General features: G+C 37.6%; 1 protein-coding gene across 1 annotated transcript in view; it reads right to left on the bottom strand.

Annotated features, from left to right (window-relative positions):
- Positions 1-27233, bottom strand: part of LOC129677283 (cilia and flagella-associated protein 47-like) — a 603052-nt gene that overhangs the window by 322474 nt on the left and 253345 nt on the right. Inside the window, 2 exon segments of the mRNA XM_055607932.1 lie at positions 8469-8584; positions 15740-15874. Coding sequence (XP_055463907.1) covers positions 8469-8584; positions 15740-15874 — 251 coding nt within the window.

Raw genomic sequence — 27233 nt, forward strand, 5'->3', positions numbered from 1 at the left:
CCCATCTCTTTTTATTAATTTTGGTAGAAAGTCTATTTTATCAGCTATTAGAATGGCTACTCCTGCTTGCTTCTTGGGTCTGTTTGCTTGGAAAGTCGTCTTCCAACCCTTTACCCTCAGGTAATGTCTATGTTTGTGTCTTAGGTGTGTTTCTTGTATGCAACAGATTGCTGGGTTTTGTTTACGTATCCACTCTGTTAATCTGTGTCTTTTTACTGTAGAGTTGAGTCCATTGATGTTGAGAGAGATTAATGATCAGTGGCTGTTAGATCCCTTGATTTTGATGTTGGCTGTGGTCATCAGGTTGTGTGCTTGGTTGCTTTTTGTTTTACTGTAGTAAGGTTAATTATTTCCTGTGTTTTCTTGAAAGAAGCTAATTTTCTTGGGTTGTATTTTCCCTTCCAGTGTCTTCTGTAATGCTGGATTTGTGTGTAGGTATTGTTGAAATTTGTTTTTGTCATTGAATATCTTGTTTTCTCTGTCTATGAGGACTGAGAGTTTTGCGGGGTAAAGTAGCCTGGGCTGACATCTGTGTTCTCTTAGGGTCTGCATGATATCCATCCAGGCCCTTCTGGCTTTCATAGTCTCTGTTGAAAAGTCAGGTGTGATGCTAATGGGTTTGCCATTATATGTTACATGGCCTTTTTTCCTTGCAGCTTTTAGTATTCTTTCTTTGTTCTGTATACTTAATGTTTTGATTATTATGTGGCGGGAGGATTTTCTTTTCTGGTCAAAATTGTTGGGTGTTCTGTAGGCCTCATGTATTCTTATTGGCTTCTCCTTTAACTTGTGGAAATTTTCTTCAATGATTTTGTTGAAAATATTTTCTGGGCCTTGGAGAAGGGAGTCTTCTTTTTCCTCTATACCTATTATTCTTAGGTTTTGTCTTTCCATATTGTCTTGGATTTCTTGAACGGTCTGTGTCAGGAATTATTTGGATTTAACATTTTCTTTGACAGATACATCAATTTCTTCCATTGTATCTTCTACACCTGAGATTTTTTTCTTCCATCTCTTGTAGTCTATTGGTTATGCTTTCCTCTGTAGTTCCTGTTTTCTTCCCTAAATTCTTCCTCTCTATTATTTCCTCCATTTGTGTTTTCTTTAATTTTTCCAGTTCTATCTTCAGGTCTTGAGTTGTTTTGTTTACTTCCTTCACCTGTCTGATTGTACTTTCCTGTTTTTCTTTTAGTTCCTTCAACTCTGTTTCTTTTATTTCATTCAGTGCTTTAAGCATTTCCTTTCTAAAGGTCATAAACTGTTTGGCTGCAGCTTCCTCTATTTCTTTACGGATGGCAATATTCTGTTTGAGTTTATCTTCCTCTATGTCTTTACGTATCTTATTTGTTTCCTCTGTTATCATCTTCATGAGCATAGTTGTTAGGTCATCCTCTTTAATTTCAGTTATGCTGGGGTGTCCAGGGCTACTTTCCCCTGGGTAACTGGGTTCTGGAGATGCCATATTGATCTGTCTTTTGTTGCTTCAGCTTTTACGCTGGCCTCTACCCACTGTGCTATCTTAGGTGTTTGGGGTTATTTTCTGGTGGTTCCTGGGGATCCTGTGGTGGAGAGAATCCCTTTTGCAGAAAGCTGGATTTTCCTGAAGGATGTCTTCTCAGCTTTTTGTGTATAGTCCCTGGATGGCTGGCGTTTTTTTCAGGAGTTGCTGCTGCTCACCTCAGGGATAGAGACCTGAGTGTTAACTGTGGTCTTTGTTAGTCGAGAGGGTTCTCCTCTCACCCAGGGAAGTCCTGAGCACAGCTGCCCTGTTTCTGAGTTTCTTGCTGTAAATTTAATGATCAGCTGCTGTGACCCAGTTGGACATCTGGTGCGCAGCAACTGTTTGTGCCTGTGTCTGGAGCACAGCTGAGTGATGGCGGCTCGGCCCCGCCAGTCTCCTTTTTCCAGGGAAGAATTGGGTTATTTAAGTTAGTACAGTTTTCTTCCTTCCCTGTGGATTCTCTGGAGACTGGGACTCCCAGTCTCTTTTTTTGCCCACTGGTGTGCACTGCTCAGTCTCCGCCAGCTGGCTGGCCGCAGAAACTGCCTGTGTCTGGAGCACAGCTGAGTGATGGTGGCTCAGTCTCCGCCAGCTGTCTGGTGCGCAGAAACTGCCTGTGTCTGCCTTTCCAGCCTTTGGGAGCCTGGGTGTCTGGCTAAACTGGGTAATTTTCCCGAGACCTTTTCGGGGTGGGGGTTTCGGCTGAGTGCTCTGAGATCAGACCAGCCGTTTCCCTCCCTATGTGTTTGCACCGGACAGTGAAACTCATTCGTTGGTGCCCTGGTACCCACAGTTCTATCTCAGGCGGCGAATCAGGTGCGCAGGCAGGCAGGGCTCTGTGCAGGAGCCTGGGTCCCTGGCTCTGGCTCTGGGCTGGCTCCTGGGGCGCCCGTGGAACCCGAGTCTTTTCAAGGGGATGTCTGGGTGACCTATAGTCGGTCCCAATCGTTTCCTGTTCCGTGGGATTATCTCTCGACTGAAAGTTCCAGTCTCTGAGAGTGTGGTGCGCACGGTTCAGTCTGGGACCATAACCAGAGACAGAGACACTGGCTTATGGCTCTGGGCTGGGGCTGGGGCTGGTGGCTGGCAGCCAAGCATTTGGCGGAACCAGGATCTCTTCTGTGGTTTAGCTGGGTGAGTTAAAAGCTGATTGAATCCCCCACCGTGGAGTATCCTCTCACCTGGGAAACACAATGACTGTGTTTTATGGCAGTGAGTTCTCATTGCTGGTCACTGTGCTGATCCTGCTGCTGCTGCTCAGAATGAGAGTCTTCCCGGCGCCGCCATCTTCTTTGTTGTTGTTGTTTTTTTTTGTTTGTTTGTTTGTTTTTTTCCTCCATACAAGTATTTCACTTGCTTGGCTAGAGTTTCAGCAATATACTTTACGTTGTTTCTGTGTGTGTGTGTGGCTTTTGTGAAGGGTATTTCTCTAATTCTGTTCTCAGCCCTTTTGTCTTTTGTATACAGGAGGGTTATTAAGTTTTTTTTAGTTAATTTGTATCCAGCCACTTCACTGAAGGTGTTTTTTAGGTGTAGGTGTTCCCTGGAAGATTTTTTGGGGTCATCAATGCATACTATCATATAATCTGCAAATAGTGATAATTTAATTTCTTCTTTTCTGATTTGAATCCCCTTGATCTCCTTTAATTGTCTTATTGTTTTAGCAAGGACTTCAAGTACTATGTTGAAGATATATGGAGAGAGGAGGCATTCTTGCTTTCTCCCTGGTTTGAGTGGGATTGATTTAATGTTCTCTCCATTTAGTTTGATGTTTGCTGTCAGCTTGTTATATATTGCCTTTACTATATTTAAGTATGTGCCTTTTATCCCTGATCTATCCAGAACTTTAAATATGAATGAGGGTTGGATTTTATCAAATCTCTTTTTGGCATCTAAGGCATCTTTCATTTTGTATTTATGGTGGATTACATTGATGCATTTCCATATATTGAACCACCACTGCTATCTGGGATGAAGCCTACTTGGTCATAGCGGATGATCTATTGGATGTGATCATTGATTAAGCTTGACAGTATTTTGTTGAATATTTTTGCATCAATGTACATAAGGGAGATTTGCCTGAATTCTCGTTCTTTGTTGGGTCTTGTGAGGTTTAGGTATCAAGTTGACTGTGGCTTCATAGAATGAGTTTGCTAATGTGTGTTTCTTCTGTTTCTATTTTGTGAAATAGTTTGAAGAGTATTAGTGTTAGATTTTATTTCAAGGTCTGGGTGAACTCTGCACTGAAATCATCTGGCTCTGTGCTTTTTTTCTTTTTTTTTTTTTTTTTGGATGAGAGAGTTTTGATGACTGCTTATGTTTCCTTACGGGATATAGGACTATTTAACTTATTTATTTGTTCTTGAATCAGCTTTGGTAAGCAGAATCAATCAAAAAAATGCTTCATTTCATTTAGATTTTCAAATTTTGTGGTGTATATGCTTTTGAAGTAAGACATAATAATTATTTGGATTTCCTTGGTGTTTTTTGTTATGCCCCCCTTTATATTTCTTATTTTGTTGATTGGGATAGTGTCTCTCTGCTTTTTAGTTAGTTTGGCTAAGGGTTTGTATATCTTATAGATTTTCTCAAAAAACAGCTTTTGGTTTCGTTGATTCTTTGAATTTTTCTCTTTGTTTCTAATTCATTGATTTCAGCTGTGTGTTTGATTATTTCTGGATGTCTACTCCTATTGGCTGTGACAGTTTCTTATTTTTCTAAGGCTTTCAGGTGTGCAGTAAAGTTGCTTGAGATGCCTTGAATATCTTTATGAAGGCACTTAGTGCTATGAACCTTCCTCTTAGCATGGCTTTCATTGTGTCCCATAAGTTTGGGTAAGTTGTGCCTTCATTTTCATTGAATTCTAGGAAGTCTTTAATTTCTTTATTTCTTCCCTGACCCAGTTGTTTTTTAGTAGAGAGTTGCTTTGTTTCCATGTAGGATTTTTGTTATTTCTGTTGTTGTTGAGGTCTAGTTTTAAACCATGGTGGTCTGATAGAATAACAGTGTTCATTTCAATCTTGTTCTGTCTGTGGAGGCTTTCTTTGTGGCCAGCTATACGTTCAATTTTAGAGAAGGTTCTCTGGGGTGCTGAGAAGAAGATATACTCTTTTTTGTTTTAGTGAAAGATCTGCTTACAACTATTAGTTCCATTTTATTTAGGATCTCTGTGTCATTATTTCTCTAATTAGTTTCTGTCCCAATGATCTGTCCTGTAGTGAGAGTGGGGTTTTAAGTTTCCCACTGCAAATTATTTTGAAACAATGTGTGATTTAAGCTTTAATAATTTTATGTTTATGAACTGAGGTGCCCTTTTGGTGGGGGCATAAATATTCAGGATTGTGATGTCTTCATTGTGAATTTTTCTTTTGATAAGAATGAAGTATCTCTCTCCATCTCTTTTGATTAATTTCAGTTGAAAGACTAATTTATTAGGTAGTAAAATAACTACTTCTTTTGCTTCTTGGGTCTATTTGCTTTGAAAATCATCTTCCAGCCCTTTACTGTCAGGTAAAATCTATATTTTTTTACTTAGGTGTGTTTCTTGTATTTGCAACAGAATCCTGGGTTATGTTTATGCCTCTCCATTAAACTGGGGAAATTTTCTTCTATGATTTTGTTGAAAAAAAAAGTCTTGACTTTGGAGAGGGAATCTCCTTTTTTTCCCTCTGTTCCTATTATTCTTAGATTTTGCCTTTTCATGTTGTCTTGGATTTCTCGGATGCATAAGGAAATTTTTAGATTTAACATTTTCTTTGACTGATCCATCAATGTCTTCCGTTGTATCTTCAACAACTGAGATTCTTTTTTTAATTTTTATTTTTAATATTATTTACAGTTTGTTAACTTTGTATTCCTGCTGTATCTCCCTCCCCCTTTCCCTCCCAATCCCACCCTCCCACCCTCATCTCCTCCCTGCCCCTTTCCAAGTCCACTGATAAGGGAGAACCTCCTCCCATTTCATCTGATACTGGTTTATCAGGTATCTTCAGGACTGGCTGCAAATCATCCTCTGTGGCCTAGCAAGGCTGCTCCTCCTTCTGGGAGGAGGGGGAAAGGTCCAAGAGCCCACCATTGAGTTCATGTCTGAAGTAGTCCCTGTTCCCCTAATTAAGGTACCCACTTGGATACTGAGCTACCAAGGGCTACATCTGAGCAGAGGTTCTAGGTTGCATCCATACATGGTCCTTGTTTGGAGAAACAGTCTCATAAAAGGCCACTGTGCCCAGACATATTTGGTCCTTGTGGAACTACTGTCCTCTCCAGGTCATATTAACTCCCCCCCCTTTTATTTTTTTGATTCCCTGCACTCTGCCGAAGGTTTGGTTATGAACAACTGAGATTCTTTCTTCCATCTCTTGTAATCCTGTTTTCTTCACAATGTTCTCCCACTCCATGATTTCCTTAGTTTTGTTTTCTTTAATTTTTTCCATTTCTATCTTGAGCTCTTGAACCATTTTGTTGATTTCCTTCACTTGCCAGTTTGTATTATCCTGCTTTTCCTTCAATATTTTCACCTGTTTGTTTGACCTTACCTCTTTTTCCTTTATTTCTTTCAATGATTTAATTATTTCTTCTCTAAAGGCGATTAATTGTTTGACCGTATCATCCTCTATTATTTTCATGTGGCCATAATCTATTTGACCTTTTCTTTCTAAATTTCTTTATAGATGGCCATAATCTCTGACTTTACCTTCCTGTATTTCTTTAACATTTTATCCATTTCCTCCATTAACATCTTCGTAAGCATAGAGTTCTTTCCATTTTTTTAAACTCTAATATAACATGTAGTCTAATGGCAGAGACCTAAAGATGTGGACCATATTCTGTTCACCAATTTATAGAAAAATGACACTAAGCCACATTTTGACAGCTTAAGTGCTCTGCTACAAACCTTTAAATGAAGCACACAGATACTTTTGAAACAAACAAACAACAACATAAGTGGAGAGTGATTAAGCATAAAATCATTTCTTGGAAGCTATCTGAGTCTCTTGGTTTGTAATTAGCTCAAAGACTTACTAACTCATGACCCTTGGAATTGTTACAGGCTATGAAATGGTAACATAATCATAGTCGTATGAAATTTCTTCTTCCCATCTATCATGAAGTCAACTTTGTTCTCTTTGGTTTTCCCTTGTACAGAGCTCTACAAGTACCAAATATATCCGGGCACAGGGCCTTTTCTGAGACTGACACTCAACCAAGGACCATCTATGGATATAACATAGAACTTCTGCTCAGATGTGGCCCGTGGTAGCTCAGTAACCAAGTAGTTTTCCAAAGCAAGGGGAACACGGACTATTTTTAACAGGATCTCAAGGGCAGGCTCTTTGTCCTCCCCCCCAGGGGAGGAGCAGTCCTGTTAGGCCACAGAGGAGGACTTTACAGCCAGCCTTAAAGATACCTGATACAACAGAGTCAAATGAAAGGGGAGGAGGTCCTCCCCTATCAGTGGACTTGGAAAGGGGCAGGGAGGAGACCAGGGAGGGAGTTGGGGAGGGGGAGGGAATGAGGGAGCGGGATACAACTGGGACACAGAGTTAACAAATTGTAACTAAAAAGAAAAATAAAAAAATAAAGAATAATAAATAAAAAAAAGAAATCTGGTACTTCTTGCTTTCACTTTTCATGTAAGTAATGGACTTTTCATGTAAGTAAAAGAATAAGCTGGGTTTTCACCACTGAATATTTCAGCCTTGCTTCACCTTGTCATGGCTCCAAATCATAAGTAACATTTTTATACCACTGTTTTTTTTTAAACTTTTAAAATAATTATCATTTTCTGTATAATAGTAAGTTATTTTGTACAAATTATCACCTAATATAAATTCCTTTAACATAAAAATATTAATACTGAACATGGATAGAGATTCCCTTGCTGTAAAACCTTATCTCAATTTTCACAGTCCATAGAACATCATTTAATTGTTGAGGGAGCAGCAAAGAGCAAGGAAATTATCAGAAATGTACAAACAATATTTTTGTAGGGAAAATCACATGCCACATACAACAGGTGGGCTTATATTCAGATGTGTCATTTGTTACCTAAATTTTGTGTAAAAGGAACACTATGAAAGACTCATGGGGTGAAAGTTCATTGAAAATAAAATTTCATTGAAAATAAAGGATTTTGCATATTGGAGTCATTCCTGAGTTTTGGAGCTCAAATTGTATGCAAGAACACCATATTAAATTAAGAAATTTTAAGATAATGCTTAACTCACGTATTCTGTTTTAAGCTTATGGGATATAGCAATGAGATAAAGTATACAATTATAATTTCTGGGATTGTCCATTCTGCAGTACATGGATGAGTATGCAACATAACTGAATAAATTTGAAACAAATAGTAATTATATATTACTTCACATATCATAACTAGAAGCATATGTATATCCATATAAATCACCTATATATCTATTTACCATTTTTACATGCACAATAAAATAATTATGAGAGGGTAAAGAAATATGGTTATATCAGTGATTTTTGGAAGCAGAATTTTAAAGAATTTACCTATTTTGTTCTTCCTTCTTCCATAGGTTCTATATTTCAATCATGACTATGTTGCCATAATAATCAGAAATTACACATATTGCAATATATTATGAAATTATATATACTGTTTGTATGTACTAGTTGCATTTCATTCATGAAACAGACTTGTAATATATAAACAAATAATTTTTAATGTTGCCACTATGACCCATATACACATAAATTAAATTAAAATTAATTAAATACATGCTTAAAATTAACATTTTTATATCAGTAGAATTATTTTGACAAAATTAAAACGGAATATGAAAAAAACAAATGTCCAATTTCTCAGTGAAAGGATTTCATTATGTATCTACCAGTTTAGAAAAATAAAACTCACATTTAAGTAATTATTATAAATATTAACTGTTCTGTAATTTAATCCGACAAGTTCTGTAATTTAGAATATTTTTAAAACACTCACTTTGGGGAAACTGTTATAACCTTCCCAGTCTGGGTGAGACAGAAGTCAGCAGCATCTCTTCCAACAATTGAAGCTGTATACACTAAATTCTTCAAGCTTGGATTTTTCAATAAAATCTATGTAGATGAAGAAATGGAATAAGGAAAATTAAAGCCTATACAAATGCACCAATTTTTACCCTTAACACAGAAGTTTAGACATTCTGCACATGAAAATACTCAGCTTAATATATGCTATTAACTGAAATGTGTAAGACTTAGATTTTACATGCATTTTGGACAGGGCTTCACTACATATCCCAGGCTGGCTTGAAACTCATTCTCTTCCACTATCAGAATCCTGATGAGCAATGAACATGGGAGATCTTTCTGTCTTCTGATATCTTCTTCAATTTCTTTCTTCAGAGATTTAAAGTTTTATCATACAAGTCTTTGAATTGCTTGGTTATAGTTACACCAAGGTACTTTAAGTCTTTTTTTGGCTGTTGTGAAGGGTGTTATTTCCCTAATTTCTTTCTCAGCCCATTTGTCTTTTATATACAGGAGGTCTACTGACTTTTTTAGTTAATTTTGTATTCAGCCACCTTGCTGAAGGTGTTTATCAGCTGTAGGAGTTCCCTATTAGAATTTTGGGGTCATTCATGTAGACTATCATATCATCTGCAAATAGTGATACTTTGACTTCTTCCTTTCTGATTTGAATCTCCTTGATCTCCTTTAACTGTCTTATTTCTCTAGCAAGGACTTCCAGCACTATGTTGAAGAGATATGGAGAGAGTGGGCAGCCTTGACTTGTCCCTGAATTCGGTGGTATTAATTTGATTAATTAGTTAATCAGTTTGATTACTTAACTAGTCTGATGTTAGCTATAGGCTGGCTGTGTATCGTATTTACTATGTTTAGGTAAGTGCTTTTTATCCCTGATATCTCCAGAACTTTAAACCTGAATAAGTATTGGATTTTATCAAATGCTTTTTCAGCATCTAAGGAGATGATGATGTGGGGTGTTTTTTCCTTCCTTTTTATTTTATTTTATTTTTTGGAATTCCATATATTGAAACACCCCTGCATGTCTGGGATGACACATAATTGGTCATAGTGGATGATATATTTGATGTGTTTTTGGATTCGTTTTGTGAGTATTATGTTGAGTTTTTTTCATCTATGATCACAAGAAGGATTGGCCTGAAATTCTCTTTCTTTGTTGGGTCTTTGTGAGGTTTAGGAATCAAGGTGACTGTGGATTCATAGAATGAGTTTGTTAATGTTCCTTCTGTTTTTATTTTGTGAAATAGTTTGAAGAGTATTGGAGTTAGCTCTTTGATAGCCTGGTAGAATTCCGGGCTGAAACCATGTGGCACTGGGCTTTTGTGTGTGTGTGTGTGATGGGAGAGTTTTGATGATAGTTTCAATATACCATAGGGGATATAGGACTATTTAATATTTAATTTATTTACCTGTTCTTGATTCAGCTTTGGTAAGTGGAATCAATCACCAAATTTTGTGGTATATAAGCTTTTGAAGTAAGTCCTAATTATTGTTTGGATTTTCTCAGTGTCTATATTTTTATGTCCTCCTTTTCATTTCTGATTTTCTTTTTTTTTAAGAATTAGTGACCTATTCTTTTTTATTTTATTTTTCTTATTAGTTACATTTTGTTAACTCTGTATCTCAGCTGTATCCTGCTCCCTCATTCCCTCCCCAATCCCTCATCTCCTCCCTCCCTCATCTCCTCCCTGCCCCTTTCCAAGTCCACTGATAGGGGAGGACCTCCTCCCCTTTCATCTGACCCTGTTTTATCAGGTATTTTCAGGACTGGCTGCAAAGTCCTCCTCTGTGGCCTAACAGTACTGTTCCTCCCTTGGAGAGTGAAGAGGATAGGAGCTCCACAAGGACCAAATATATCTGGGCACAGGGTCTTTTCTAAGACTGACACTCAACCAAAGACCATGAATGGATATAACCTAGAACTTCTGCTCGGATGTGGCCCGTGGTTCTGTGACTGACACTCAACCAAAGACCATGAATGGATATAACCTAGAACCTCTGCTCAGATGTGGCCCATGGTAGCTCAGTTACCAACTGGTTTCCCATAGTAAGGGGAACAAGGACTATTTCTAACAGGAACTCAATGGCAGGCTCTTTGACCATTTCTGAATTTCTTGATTTGGATAGTGTCTCTCTGCCTTTTATTTAATTTGGCCAAGGATTTGTCTATCTTGTTGATTTTTTCAAAGAACCAGATCTGGGTTTCATTGATTCTTTGTTCTCTTTGTCTCTAGCTAACTGTTTCCAGCCCTGAGTTTGATGGTTTCAACCTGTCTACTCCTCTTGGGTATGTCTGCTACTTTTTTTTTCTAGGGCTTTCAGGTGCACTGTGAAGTTTCTTGTATGAGATGCCTCTAATTTCTTTCTGAAAGCAGTTATTACTATGAACTTTCCTCACTGTTGTAATTGTGTTCCATAAGTTTGAGTACACTGTTTCATTTTCATTGAATTCTAGGAAGGAAGTCTTTAATTTCTTTTTTTTTTTCATTTCTTCCCTGACCCACCTGTAATTGAATAGCAAAATTTTCAGTTTCCATGTTTGTGTAGGCTTTTTGCTACAAGCATGGATAGTATGAAGAAGAAGGAAGAGAAGGAAGAAGTTGGGTAGGACAAAGATATAAGAAGATCAGAAGCAGGGTAAGAAGAGAAAGAAGACAAGAAGAGGAAAAAGGAGATAAATAATAACAGTGATAACAATAAAATAATAATAATAATCACACAGCTACTTCACTATTGAGGGTATGTTTCTTGATATAATTTTAAATATATGCAAACAGAACGGAAATTCAGAAAAATAAGGGAGAAACACATATATAAAGAACTCAAGAAGTTAAACACCAACAAACCAAGTAATCCATTAAAAAAATGGTGTACAATGTTAAACTGAATATTTTCAACAGAAGAATACTGAAAGGCAGAGAAACATTTAAAAAGAGCTCAGTGTCCTTAGTCATCTAGAAATACAAACAAAAAGGACCCCAAGATTCTACCTCACACCCATTGGAATGGCTAAGATTGAAAACTCAAGGAACAAATTCTAGAGGGGCTGTGGAGACAGGAGAGACCTCCTCCAGTGCCAGTTGGAACATAAAATTTTATAACTACTTGGGAAATCAATCTGTTGCTTTCTGACAAAATTAGGAATAGTCGTACCTCACGATCCATGTATACCGCTATATGCGTATATTACATATATACATATATATGTGATATGCTCAACCATACAACAAGGAAGTTTGCTCAACTATGTTCATGGAAATTTTATTCATAGTAGTCAGAATCTGAAAACAACCTAGATGTCCTCAACTGAAAAATGGATACAGAAATTGTGGAACATTTACACAATGGAATACTATTAGCAATCAAAACCAAAGGAAATTATAAAAATTTTCAGGCAAATTGTACTCCTTCGTTGTACTGAGGTGCTTGTCTCTTATTATAAAAAAAGATTATTGGAATATCCTGAGTGACTAGTTTATACAGAAAGCCCTCTTGAACAGATCCCATGTGTAGTGTGTTGGTTTACTGAATTTTCTTTCACAACTCACCCCTGATTCAAGAACTGTTCGACTCCAGGCTTTAGCCTACCACCTACTCCACAATAATAAGAACTAATATTCATTGATCAGTAATATCTGTTAATATCAACGGCCTCAATTCTCCAATAAAAAGGCACAGACAAACAGAATGGTGCAGAAACAGGATCCAACATTATGCTGCATCCAAGGAACTCCTCTGCAACAGAGATAAACACTACCTCAGAGTGAAGGGCTGGAAAAATGTTTTTCAAGCAAATGGACCCAGAAAAAAATCTGGAGTAGCTATCCTAATATCTAATAAAATAGACTTTCAACCAAAATTAATAAAAAAGATGAGGAGGGAAATTTGATTCTCATCAAGGGAAAAATCTATCAGGAGGACATCACAATTCTGAACATCTATACCCCAAATAGTAGAGCACCTGCATTTGTAAATGAAACATTATTAAAGCTTAAATCACACATTGATTCCAACACTTTAATAGTGAAAGAAGTCAACACTCCACTCTCACCAAAAGACATATCATTTAGACAGAAGCTAAATAGGGAAATAATGACACTTTCAGAGGTCCTAAATCAAATGTACATCAAATATATGCCTACAGAACTTTACACCCCTCAAAAAAAGACTATACCTTCTTTTCAACACCCCATGGAACTTTCTCAAAAATTAACCTTATAGTCGGGCACAAAGAAATATAGTCAGGCTCAACAGATATAAGATTGAAATAATCTCTTGTATCCTATCAAACCACAATGGCCTCAAACTAGAGCTCAAGAATAATATAAATAATAAAAAGCCTATATACACATGGAAATTAAACAACTCTTTACTTAGCTTGGTCAGGGAAGAAATGAAAAAAAAAAATAGAGACTTCCTAAAATTCAAGAAAACTTAAGGCACAACTTACCAAAACTTAAGGGACACAATGAAAGCAGTACTAAGAAGAAATTTCATAGCACAAAGTGCCTCTAGGAAGAAGTTTAAGACATCTCATACAAGCAACTTAACAGCACACATAAAAGCCCTAGGAAAAAAAAGGAAGCAGACAAAAAAAGAAGAGGAGTAGACTATTGGAAATAATCAAACTCAGAGCTGAAATCAGTGAATTAGGAAAAAAAGAGAATAATTCAAAGGATCAATAAGACCAAGAATTGGGTCTTTGAGAAAATCAACAACATAGACAAACTCTTAGAAAAACTAAATAAAAGGCAGAGAGAAACTGTTCAAATCAGCAAAATCAGTAACAAAAATTGGGACATAACAACAGATACTGGTAAATTTACACAATGGAATACTACTCAGTAATTAAAAACAAGGGAATCATTAAATTTGCAGGCAAATGGGGGAATCTAGAAAAGACCATCCTGCATGAGGTATCCCAGAAGCAGAAAGACACACATGGTATATACTCACTTATATGTGGGTATTAGAGATAGACTATAGAATAAACATACTAAAATATGTTCACCTAAAAAAACAAAGCAAGAAAGAGGACGCTGGGTAAGAGGATCAATCCTCAATCAGAAAGGCAAATGGGATGGACATTAGAAGAGGGAGAAAACAGGAAACAGGCCTACCACAGAGGGACTCTGAAAGACTCTACCCAGCAGCATATCAAAGCAGGTGCTAAAGCTCAAAACCAAACTTTGGGCATAATGCAGGAAATCTTATGAAAGAAGGGGGATATAAAAAGACCTGGAGAGGACAGGAGCTTCACAAAGAGAGCAACAGAACCAAAACGTCTGGGCACAGGGGTCTTTTCTGAGACTGATACTCCAACCAGGGACAGTGCATGGAGATAACCTACAACCCCTACATAGATATAGCACATGGTAGCCCAGTATCAATGTGGGTTCCCAAGTAAGGGGAATACGGTGCAGCCATTACTGATGAGACCTGAGAGGCTAGGGCCAGATGGAAAAGGAGGAGGATCTCCCCTATCAGTGGATTTGGAGAGGGACTTAGAAGGAGATGAGGGAGTAATGATGGGATTGGGAAGGGATGGGGGATGGGGTACAGCTAGGATACAAACTGAATAAACTGTAATTAATAAAAATATATAATTTTTTAAAAAGACAAAATATTAAAACTGCAAGGGAAAAAGGTCAAGTAACATAGAAAAGTAGAGCTATTAGAATCACACCAGATTTCTCAACACAAACCATGAAAGTAAGAAGGGCCTGGAAAGATGTTATGCAGACTCTAGGAGAACACAGGTGTCAATCCAGACTACTATGAACAGCAAAACTTTCAATCAACATAGATCAAGAAAACAAAATATTCCATGACAAAGATAACTTTTAATAAATATAGAAATGAGAGACATAGTTCTCATTTGAATGGCTTCAAATCTTTTAACATATTAATACATGCTTACATTTAATCCTTAGCTGATGTTGGATTGGTGGTTGAGAGGACAGGAACAGCTCTTGCCTGGTATATATAAAGACTTGAATTTCATCCCTTTTTTTTTTCACAAACATAATAACAGAAGGATACTTTTAAAAATTATTTTAGTATTAACATTTTCCTTAGTTTTACAGTCCTATGCTTGACAAATACATGCACAGTCACTGAGCAGCAGCTTAGTACGTTATTGATCACTTTGAATAAGCAGAAACAAGAGCTGGTCACATGATCAAAAAGAAAAGACATCTGCATCTAAACTTGCAAGCTTGAGTTTTATCCCCGAGAACCACACAGTGGAAATAGATAACCAACTCCCACAATTTGTTTTCTGACTTCCATATGTACATAAGGGTAAACACAATTGTACATGCATGTGAAGATATACTCACACAGAGTGGATGAGAGATCAGTAAATAACAGGAAACAAGAAATATAAAGAGATATAAACATGATATAAATAAAAATAAGTACTGAGAATTGTTGAGGCTCTCTCTCCTAAAAATTTAAACAAAACACTTCCAATTATGATGCTTTCTTTTACAAGTAAAAGCCTTCCAGTACAATGATAGTTTCTAGCCAAGATCCTTCACTTTCATAGCATTTAGGGAATTGCTACAATCAACACTCCTAATAAAACTCATATTTATTTTTTGACAGCAAGAATGAAACAAATGCAATTAAAGCAAAGAAATGCCAGTTTAATGTTTTCTAATAAAAATTTAGAAGACCCTGTTTTTTTCCTTAAAGTGAGCATTCAATACTTTGAGAAAAAAAATTAAAATCTTCCTGATAATTAACTAAATCAATATAAACCATCATTCAAATCAATAACCTATACTGGTTTTTATTAAAAGATAATAAAGTTAATGGTCACAATGTCATAATTTTGAAGACAAATTCCGGGATATTGGAAAGAAGAATATTAAATTAAACCTCATCCCAAATGTACATAAAGATGAATACATAAAACAAGCTGAGAAAAGAAAAAATATGAATCTTTTAAAATTGTTTAATTAACAGCCATATAGAAGATTATTATATTCTATAAGTTATGAATGAGAAAGGAATAATTTTTATATCAAGTGAGGATTACTAAGCACAAATTGCTCCTTTATTATTTTTTTGTTAGAAGAAACTATTTGACAAACCTTGTTCAATCTCAGTAAAACTGTATCACATAGACATTTGCTATTAATTTTTTAGGAAAACATCATCTAAAACTCCCTTAAATATTTCATTCCATGTGAGCTTTGGTCCTAACTACCATCTTACCTGTCCATGCACAGACTCATACAGAGTACAAGAGAATGGTACCACTTTCTTGGGGAGGTATGTAGGGAGCCTTTCATACATGTAGACGCAGAGCATTAGCATCAGCACTGGATTTGGATCACAGAGGTCGATGGCCTAGGTTCACAAGAGAAAGATATAAGTTATAGGATGTACAGATAAAACAGGGAGTAAATGAAGTATAATAGTTATATAATAGCTTTAAAACATTAAAAAGTGTTTCTAATCAAAAACATAAATAAAATAAAGATATAAAAACAGAGCAGTGTTCGAAAAGGTAAGACAGAGGGTGTTCCAAGATAGCAGTGCCAACAGGACACTATGTCTGATGAGCAGGACAGCAGTGACTGCACAGCGATCAACAGACAGAACTATGGGACCTAAAACATCAGCAGTTGTGTTTCCCAGGTGAGAGGAAACTACATGGTGTGGGAAACAATCGGTTTCAGGTGACCCAGCTAAAACCCGGAAGAGTTCCCAGGTCCAAGCAGGCACTCCATTGCCAGCTCAGAGACACATGCCTACATGCTCTGATCCTCATCCCAGACTGAACTGTGGGCACCACAACACCAGAGACTGAGATTTCCAGTCAAAGGAAAACCCCATGGTGAAGAAAGCAATCAGGATTGACTTCAGATCACCCAGACAATCCCTGGAAAAGGACCCGGGGTCTGGCACACTCTCAGCCACCAGCACAGAGATGTGTCTGTGCACCCAACTCTGGCAGGCACTCAGCCACAAGCCCAGAGACCTGTTTGCTCTCCTGACTCACTGTTCCAGGCAGAACTGTGGGCCCCAGGGAACTAGAGACTGAGTTTCTCTGTTGTGAGGAAACCCCATGATGAGGTAAACACCAGTCCAAACTCAAGGCACTCAGCCACCACCCCACCCCCCCATAAAAAATAAAATCCTCAGGAAAAGATCCTGGATTCCTGCTAGAGCCCAGTCACCAACATGGAACCTCTAGCCTGTGCCTGCATGATATACCCATCATCCCAGAAAGAACTGTGGACCCCCAAACACCACAGACCACAGACTGGGGTCTCCCTGTTGGGAGGAAACCCCTCAGTATGGGAAATATCAGGTCCGACCTCAGGAAATCCAGCTCAGGAAAAGTTTCTGTGTTCCAGCAGTCTCCAGGCTCTAGCCTCCTGATGCACACATGAGTGATGTGCTTACATGCCACTGATTCTTATTTGGGTACTGGGGCACAGAGCTCCAGTCTCAGACCTACAGAAGCCTGGAATCCATGGGATCATTCCCCAGATACTGCTACAAGGTAAAACCAGGTATCCCTAGCTAAACTTACCAAACTGTGGGGCTCCTCGTTCTTCAAAAGGGCTGTGCCCAGAAAACACTGTGTAAGAGCAGCAGCAGTGGCACACTAAATTCAGAGCAAGAAACCAAGCAGCAGGACAACTGTCTCCAGGACTTCTCCTGGTGAGAAGAGAGCCCCCAATACTACCAAAGACCCCAGTTACCCCTCAGGTCCATAGGCCTGAGGTGAGCTCTGGCAATTCCTTAAAAGCATCGGCCATTTGGTTACCATACCCCAAAAGCTGAGGAGGCCTCCTTCAGGAAAAATCATCTTCTTACAAAGGGGGGTCCTCCCCAACCCAGGATTCCAGCAGGCACCATAAACTAACAGGTAACAACTGAGACAGCCCATTGGGTAGAGGCCAGCATATAACTCAACCAAGCAATATGGAATCTCAAGAACCCAGTTATCCAGGAACAAGCAAGCCCGGACACCCTATCATAAGTGAAATTCAAGATGACCTTACATCTATGCTTATAAAAAGGATAATAAAGGGAACAAATAAAATGCTTAAAGAAATAGAGGAAGATAAAGTCAAACAGATTATGTCCACCTGTATAGAAATAGAGAAAGATGAAGACAAATAGATTATGGTGATCCATAAAGAAACACAAGAAGATGCAGCCAGTTTGTGGCCTTCAGATAGGAAATAATTAAATCACTAAGAGATATAAAAGAAACAGTTGAATGTTCAAACAAATAGGTGAAGGAATTGAAGGAAAAACAGAAAAATAGAGTCAGAAAGTTGAAGAAAATCAACAAAATGGCTTAAGATATGAAGATAGAATTGGGAAAATAAAAGAAAACACAGGGGAATCATGGAAAGGAAGAACTTAGGCAATAAAATAGGAACTACAGAGGTAAGCAAAACCAACAGACTACAGGAGATAGAAAAAGAATTCCAGGAGTGGAAGGTACAATGGAAGAAATTGATGTATCCATCAAAGAAAATGTTAAATTGAAAAAAAAATTCCTGAGACAGATCATCCAAGCAATTCAAGACAACATGAAAAGACAAAACCTAAGAATAATAGGAATAGAGGAAAAAGAAAATTTACATCTCCAAGGCCCAGAAAATATTTTCAACAAAATCATAGAATAACATTTTCCTAATTTAAAGGAGAGACCTATAAGCATACAAGAGGCCTACAGAACACCTAATAAATTAGACCAAAAAGATACTCCCACCACATAATAATCAAAACAGTAAGTATACAGAACAAAGACAAAAATATTAAAAGGTGCAAAGGAAAAATGTCAAGTAACATAAAAAGGTAAACGAGTAAGAATCACACCTGACTTCTCAACAGAGACTATGAAAGCCAGAAGAGCCTGGGAGGATATCATATACCCTAAGAGAACACAAATATCAAACCAGGTTACTATACCCAGCAAAACTCTCAGTCTTCATAGATGAAGGAAACAAGATATTCAATGACAAAAACAAATTTCAACAATACCTACCCACAAATCCAGCATTACAGAAGATACTAGAAGGAAAAATACAACTCAGGAAAGCTAGCTACATTCAGGAAAACACAGAAAATAAATAACCTTACTACAACAAAACTAAAAGTAGCCAAGCACACAAACACACTACCACAACCAACAGTAAAATCAAAGCATCTAACAGCCACTGGCCATTAATCTCTCTCAAAATCAATGGACTCAACTCTAAAAAAACAAAACAAAACAAAACAAAACAAAACAAAAAAGACTAACAGAATGGGTATGTAAACAAGGCCCAACCTTCTGTTGCATACAAGAAAGACACCTAAGTCAGGCTCTTACCTGAACACAGTAAAGACAATACACAGCAGGACTATGGACAACATCAAAATAAATGGAGAGAAATTTAAATCAATCTCACTGCAATCACAAGGCAAGGCTGCCCACTCTCTCCCTATCTCTTCAACATAGTTCTTGAAGTCCTTGCTAGAGCAATAAGACAATTAAAGGAGATCACGGTGATTCAGTTCAGAAAGGAAGAAGTCAAAGTATCATTCTTTACAGATGATATGATAGTATACATGAAAGACCCCAAAAATTCTACCAGGGAACTCCTACAGCTGATAAACACCTTCAGCAAAGTGGCTGGATACAAAATTAACTCAAAAAAAAATTCTGTTGCCCTGAGAAAGAAATAAGGGAAACTGGAGCAATCAGACTAACTTTGTAACCTATATTTTCAAGTTTCAGGCCCGTGTTAATTAAAGTGTTAATTAAAGCCTCACAGTACTTTTCCAGAGAACGGAGGAATGTAACCGCCCCAGACTCTGGTCATCTGTGTAGGCAGAGATAAGGAAGTGAGCAAGTAAAGACCTCCACTAAGCAAAGAAGAATGACCAGATCCACCCTTGAGAGATAACATTGCCTAGCAATTAACTCAGATGGCCTCAATTCTTCTCCTGAACATCCCCTGACCTTTGACCAAAGACCCGCAGGCTTGATTTTCAGAGAAGATACAGGATGAGCCCTCCCACCTTTAACTGCAGCCACATCCACACTAGCAGGAAATTCCCAACATGACTTAAAGATCAGATATTCCCCAGGTACCTTGGTCACTACTGACCAGACCTGAAAACCAACCAATTATTTTAAAAGTCAACTACCCTAGCCCTTCATCCAATTATGAGTTGTCAAGACTGGGACCCCTGAGCTTCCCCATGCCTCCTCCCTTAAAAAACCGAAGCTTTTGTCTCTGGCTGCCTCTCTCTCTTTGCTGACATGCAGACTGACCCCATTGCACGTTGGCCTGAGTAAACCTCTTGCATTTGCATCTATATAGCCTCCAAGAGTTTTCTTCAGTTGCCTCTCAGATAGTTAGGCTCCTGCCAGGCCTAACAGATTTGTGCCAGGCTTAACAAAACAACACTGTTCACAATAGTAAAAAAAGATATAAAGTACCTTGATGTAACTAAACAAGCATATCAAAGACTCGTATGGGAAAAAAAAAAAAGTTTCAGGATCTGAAGAAAGAAATAGAAGAAGATATCAGAAGATGGACAGATCTCCCATGTTCATGACTTGTCAGAATTACCATAATAAAAATGGCCATCTTACCAAAAGCAATCTACAGATTCAATGCAATTCCCATCAAATTACCAATACAATTCTTTACATACTTTGAAAAAAAATTCTCAACTTCATATGGAATAACAAGAAACCCAGAATCGCTAAAACAAACCAGTACAGTAAAAGATCTTCTGGAAGTATCTCCATCTCCCTGATCTCAAGCTTAACTATAGAGCAACAGTAATTAAAAATTACATGGTACTGGCATAGAAACAAACTGGTGTGTGAATGTAATCTAACAGAAGATCCATAAATAAACCCACATACTTATGGACAACTGATTCTTGAAAAAAGATGCCAAAACTATACAATGCAAAAAAAGACAGCATCTTTAACAAATGGTTATGGTCTAACTGGATATCTAAATGTACAAAAATGCAAATAGACCGATATTTATCACCCTGAACAAAACTAAAGTCCAAGTGGATCAAAGACCTCTTTACAAAACCATATACACTAAACCCGTTAGAAGAAAAAATAGGGAAGAGCCTTGAGCTCACTGGCACAGTAGACAACTTCCAGAACAAAATACCAACAGTACAGTCTCTAAGATTAACAGTCTTCAGAACAAAATGATATCCTACAGATTGGGAAAGAATCTTTATCAATATCTTTATATCTGACAGAAGTCTAATATACACAATATATAATGAACTCAAGAAGTTAAACAACAACAAATCAAGTAATCTAATTAAAAAATGGAGTACAAAGTTAAACAAAGAATTCTCAATGGAGGAATACCAAAAAGCAGAGAAACACTTAAAGAAATGCTCAACATCCTTAGTCATCAGGGAAATGCAAATCAAAATGATACTGAGATTTCACCTTATACCCATCAGAATGGTTAAGATCAAAAACTCAAGTGACAATACATGCTGGAGAGGATGTGTAGAAAGGTGAATGCTCTACCATTGCTGCTGGGAATGTAAACTTGTACAACCACTTTGGAAATCAATCCTGTGCTTTCTCAGACAGTTATGAATAACGTTTCCTCAAGACCCAGCTATACCACTCCTAGGCATATATCCAAAACATTCTCAAGTACACAACACCAACATTTGCTCAACCATGTTAGTAGCAGCTATATTTGATATAGGCAGAATCCACAAACAACCCAGATGTCCCTCAACTGAGGAATGGATACAGAAATTGTGGTACATTTATACAATGGAATTCTACTCAGTAATTAAATACAAGGAAATCATGAAATTGGTAGGCAAATGGTGGAAATGAGAAAAGAACATTCTGAGTGAGGTATACCAGAAGCAGAAAGACACACATGGCACATACTCACTTATAAGTGGGTGTTAGATATATAATATAGGATAAACACACTAAAATCTGTATACAAAAACATGCTAAACAAAGAGGAGGACCCTGGGTAACATGATCAATCCTCATGAAGAAATTCTGGGCACAGTCATCTTTTCTTAAACTGATACTCCAACCATGGAGCATGCATGGGATAAACTAGAATCCCTGCACAGATGTAGACCATAGCAGTTCAGTCTCCAAGTGGGTTCCCTAGTAAGGGGAACAGGGACTGTCTCTAACATGAACTCAGTGGCTGACTCTTTGATCACCTCTGCCTGATGGGGGAGCAGCCTTACCAGGCCACAGAGGAAGACAATGCAACCAGTCCTCATGAGACTTGATAGGCTAGGGTCAGAGGGAAGGGAACAAGGACCTCATCTATCAGTGGACTTATGCAGTAGTATGGGAGGAGATGAGAGAGGAAAGGTGGGAATGGCAGAGGAAGAGAAAGGGGACTGCAGCTGGATACAATGTGAATAAACAGAAATTTATAAAAAATATAAATGAATTTTGAAAAAGAAAAAAAATGGGGTAGAGAGCTAAACAGAAAATTCTCAATAGAAGATTATCAAATGACAGAGAAACACCTAAAAAATGATCAACAACGTTAGCTATCAGGTAAATGCAAATCAAAGTGACACTTAGATTTCTCCTTATACCCCCTTAAGAAAGGCTAAGAAGAACAACTAAGTGAGAACACATTCTGGAGAGGGTGTAAAGAAAGTAGAACCCTCCTCCATTGTTGGTTGGAATGTAAACTTGGGCAACATCTTTGGAAGTCAATCAAGTGCTTTCTCAGAAATTTAGGAATAGTTCTACCTCAAGATTCAGCTATACTAGGCATATATACTAGGCATATATCCGATATATGCTCAACTATATAACAAGGACATTTGTGCAACCATGTTCATAGCAGCTTTATGTGTAATAGCCAGAAGCTGGAAATGATACAGATGTCCTTTAATTTAGGAATGGATACATAAATTTAGGTACATTTATACAATATAATACTCAGCATTCAGTGGGCTGTGGGAGTGGCATAGGAAAGGAAGAGGGAGGGACGGTGGGATTGGAAGGGGATGAGAGAGGGTACTTTAGCTGGGATACAAAGTGAATAAACTGTAATTAATAAAAAAGTAACTGAACAGAACACCAATAGCACAGGCTCTAAGATCAACAATCAGTAAATGGCCTCGAACTTGTGATCCTCCTGCCTCTGCCACCTTCAGCAAATCCTACTGGTATGTGCTACCACAATGGCTAAGATGAATAACTCAAGTGACAACACATGCTGGAGAGGTTGTGGAGAAAGTGTAACCCTTCTCCATTGCTGGTGGGAATGTAAACTGGTACAACCACTTTGGAAGTCAATCTGGTGTTTTATCAGACAATTAGAAATAGTGCTTCCTCAAATGCAACTATACCAATCCTAGGCATATACCCAAAATTTGCTCAAGTACACAACAAGGACATTTGCTCAACCATGGTTGTAGCAGCTTTATTTGTAACAGCCAGAACCTGGAAGCAACCCAGATGTCCCTCAACGTAGGAATGGATACAGAAATTGTGGTATTTTTATACAATGGAATACAACTCAGCAATCAAAAATAAGGAAATCATGAAATTTGCAGGCAAATGTTGGGATTTAGAAAAGAACATTCTGAGTGAGGTATCCCAGAAGGAGAAAGACACACATGGTATATACTCACTTATATAGACCTGATAAACATGATGAAATCTATACACCTAAAGAAGATAAACAAGAAAGAAGATCTTGGGTTAAGATGAGCAATCCTCACTTAGAAAGACAAATGGGATGGACATTGGACATAGGAGAAAACAAGAAACAGGAAAGAAGACTACCATAGAGGGCCTCTGAAAGACTCTACCTAGCAGTGTACCAAAGCAGATACTAAGACTCATAACCAAACCTTTGGAAGAGTGCATGGAATCATGTGAAAGAAGGGGGAGTCAGTATGACATGGAAAGGATAGGAGCTCCACAGGACCAAATATTTCTGGGTACAGGGGTCTTTTCTGAGACTGACACTCCACCAAGGACCATGTATGGATATAACATAGAACCTATGCTCAGATGAAGCCCATGGTATCTCAGTAACCAATTGGTTTGCCATAGTAAGGGGAACAGGGACGATTTCTGACAGGAACTCAATGGCAGGCTCTTTGACCTTCCCAACCCTCAAGGGAGGAGCAGTCCTGCTAGGCCACAGAGGAGGACTTTGCAGCCAGTCCTGAAAATACCTGATAAAACAGGGTCAGATGAAAAGGGAGGAGGTCCTCCCCAATCAGTGGACTTGGAAAGGGGCAGGGAGGAGATGAAGGAAGGAGAGAGGGTTTGGGAGGGAATGAGGGAGAGGGATACAGCTTGGATACAAAGTTAATAAAATGTAACTAATAATTAATAGATAGATAGATAGATAGATAGATAGATAGATAGATAGATAGATAGATGGATAGAATTAAAAAAAAAAACAATCAGTAAATGGGGCCTCATGAACCTGAAAACCTGTAAAACAAAGGACACTGTTGTCAGAACAAAACAACAGCCTACATGCTGGGAAAGGATCTTCATCAACCCTATATCTGACAGAGGGATAATATCCAGAATATATAACGAACTCAAGGAGTTAAAAAGCAACAAATCAAGAAATCCAATTAAAAATGGGGTACAGAACTAAACCGAGAATTCTTTGTAGAGGAATATAAAATGACAGAGAAACACTTAAAGAAATGTTCAACGTCCTTAGTCTTCAAGGAAATGCAGATCAAAATGATCCTGAGATTTCACCTTACACCCATCATAATGGCTATGTTCAAAATCTGAAGTGACAAAACATGCTGGAGAATAAAGGGGAACTCTTCTATATTGCTACAGGGAACATAAAATTGTATAACCACTTTGGAAATCAATCCGGCGCCTTCTCAGAAAAGTAGGAATAGTGCTTCCTTAAGACCCAGCTATACCACTCCAGGCATATATCCAAAATATGTTCAAGTCAACAACAAGGACATTTGCTCAACCATATTCATAGCAGCTTTATTTGTATTAGCCAGAACGTTGAAAAAACCCAGATGTTCCTCAACTGAGAAATAGATATAGGAATTGTGGTACATTTACACAATGGAATACTACTCAGCAATTAAAAACAAGGAAATCTTGAAATTTGCTGGCAAATGGTGGAATCTAGAAAAGAGCATCTTGACTGAGGTATCCCAGAATCAGAAAGACACATACCAAATATACTCACTTATAAGTGGATATTAGACATATACTATATGATAAAATACTAAAATCTGTACACCTTAAAAGGTAAACATGAAGGAGGACCCTGGGTACGATGATCAGTTTTCTTTCAGAAAGGCAAATGGGATGGACATAGGAAGAGGGAGAAAACATCAATCAGGACAGGAACCTACCATAGATGGCCTCAAAGACTCTCTCCAGCAGTGTATCAAAGCAAATGCTGAGACTCATAACCAAACTTTGAGCAGAGTGCAGAATATTTTATGAAAGAATGGGGAGATAGTAAGACTTGGGGAGGACAGGAGCTCTAGGAGATCAACAGAACCAAAAAATCTGGGCACAGGGATCTTTTTGATACTGATACTCCAACCAAGAACCATTCATGCAGATAACCTAGAAACCATGCACAGATGTAGCCCATGGCAGCTCAGTGTCCAATTGGGTTCCTTAGTAATGGGAACAGGGGACATGAACTCAGTGGCTGGCTCTTTGATCACCTCTCCCTGAGGGGAGAGTAGTCTTGCCACTCCATAGAGGAAGACAGTGCAGCCAGTCCTGATGAGACCTGATAGACTAGGATCAGAAGGGAGGAGAGGAGGAACATCCCTGTCAGTAGACTTGGAGGGAAATATGAGAGGAGACAAGGCAGGGAGGGTGAGATTGGGACTGAAAGAGGAAGGGTGCTACAGCTGGGATACACAGTGAATGGATTGTAATTAATATAAAAAATAAATATGAAAAAATGGGAAGCACCAAACATATTAAAGAATAAGTTACACATAAGACTGCTAGCTTCATACTTTTGAAGGCTTAATAAAAACAGATCCATAGTCCTGAAGCAAATTTTGTCTCAAAAAATGATGATTCACATGGATAAACTGTTTTAAAATATTAAATATTACAGTGAAAGTAATATGACAAGAGCATATTAAATATACAAAGGATTTTCATGGACTACCGATTGGAGACAATGTTACATGAAATGAATCTTTTAGAATGTTTTGACTTTAAGTATATTATATCTAATATGAAAGAGATGCAGTCTATCAGAAAGGAAATATACAACAAAATGAAAGTATAAAGAAACAAACAAAATAAAACAAACAAGCAAACAAACAAACAAACAAAAACCCTCTTTATTTCCAGGATTACATTGTGGAGGTTCTGAATGCTATGGTGTGGGCTTGATAAATGAACCCATACTCAAGAAGCAACAATTCAGAAGACAGACTAGGTAAGAGCAATTGAGAACTACCTTGTCACAAGGAACCAAAGAAACTGTACTGACAAATGAAGTAATTTGTCATGGCTGTTGAATGTATTAGAAATAAAATTCCAAAATTTACAAAGGGTATTAACACAGTTAAGACATAAGTGAAAGCAAAAATATTGAATCAGGAAGAATATAAGGAAGAATTACACCTATTTTTCTTAGGAATAAGGTAAGATAGTATGAAATACTATTCATAGGAGAGTTAATTGGGATTGATAAGAGGTATATAGTCATATTTTATAACTTGGTCAATGTCAGTATACATGGCCCTCTTAGTACATGAACTAATATTGAGATGTAGATATGCTATAACTCAGCACAAACTCATGTTAGCAAATAAAAATGATCTGGACCTATTCTGGAAGTGTAAGTAATATGAGTCAAGATCTAACATATGCAACTGATACTGAAATCAGTCATTTTCAGCGAACAATGGCTATCTGCTAGAGCAGTTTCCTCACACCCATTATCCTTTCCTTAGAAGGGGTTTTTCTTCTTTTATCAATTAGAAGTACTTAAAATGAAGGGGTAAAGTTTTATGGTGTGAGTGAAAATTCCTCAAAATAAGCTGTGTCTACGGAGACTAGTTGACTAATTAGAATTTTAGTACTGTGGAGAGACTGGAATGTTGCAGGTCCAGAGGTCAATTACCTGATCTTAGGCTGAGTTGCTGTCCTCCAGATTTCTTACACACCTTTGTGTCAGAACTAACAACTTGTGACTAATAGACAGAAAACTGTGGAATCATTTAATCTGGAAGACCACTGCTTTCATGAACCAAAAATCTTAGACAGAATCTTAGGCCTATAGAAAAGCTTGCCTAATTTTACTGAATCCACCACTCTCATGTACCTATCAATGTATTTAAATTTTGCCTTGATTTATACATTTGTTGCTCTGTAGAATAATGAAACTTCATAAAATTGATTTCACTTTGTAACATGAGAATTTGGGGTAACCTAAATCTGGGCCATCATCACTCAAACTGACAACAGAATAAACAGTCTCATAACTTTTAATGCAAGGGCTGTGGTTTTGGAAATTATAATGATATGATGAAAAACATAATATAATAAGAACTGGATAGAAAGTTGCCCAAGAGGATAATATTTCACTTTTAACAACACTAACTATATAGGTAGAAATATAAATATTATTACAAAAAAATTATTCTTTTATACATGTATAACAATAGAAATGAGCAATTTGGTAAATGGAAATGATTATATATA

The sequence above is a fragment of the Psammomys obesus genome, unplaced genomic scaffold (assembly GCF_907164565.1).
Source record: "Psammomys obesus unplaced genomic scaffold, mPsaObe1.curated_primary_1811, whole genome shotgun sequence".
In the NCBI taxonomy this organism is placed as follows: Eukaryota; Metazoa; Chordata; class Mammalia; order Rodentia; family Muridae; genus Psammomys; species Psammomys obesus.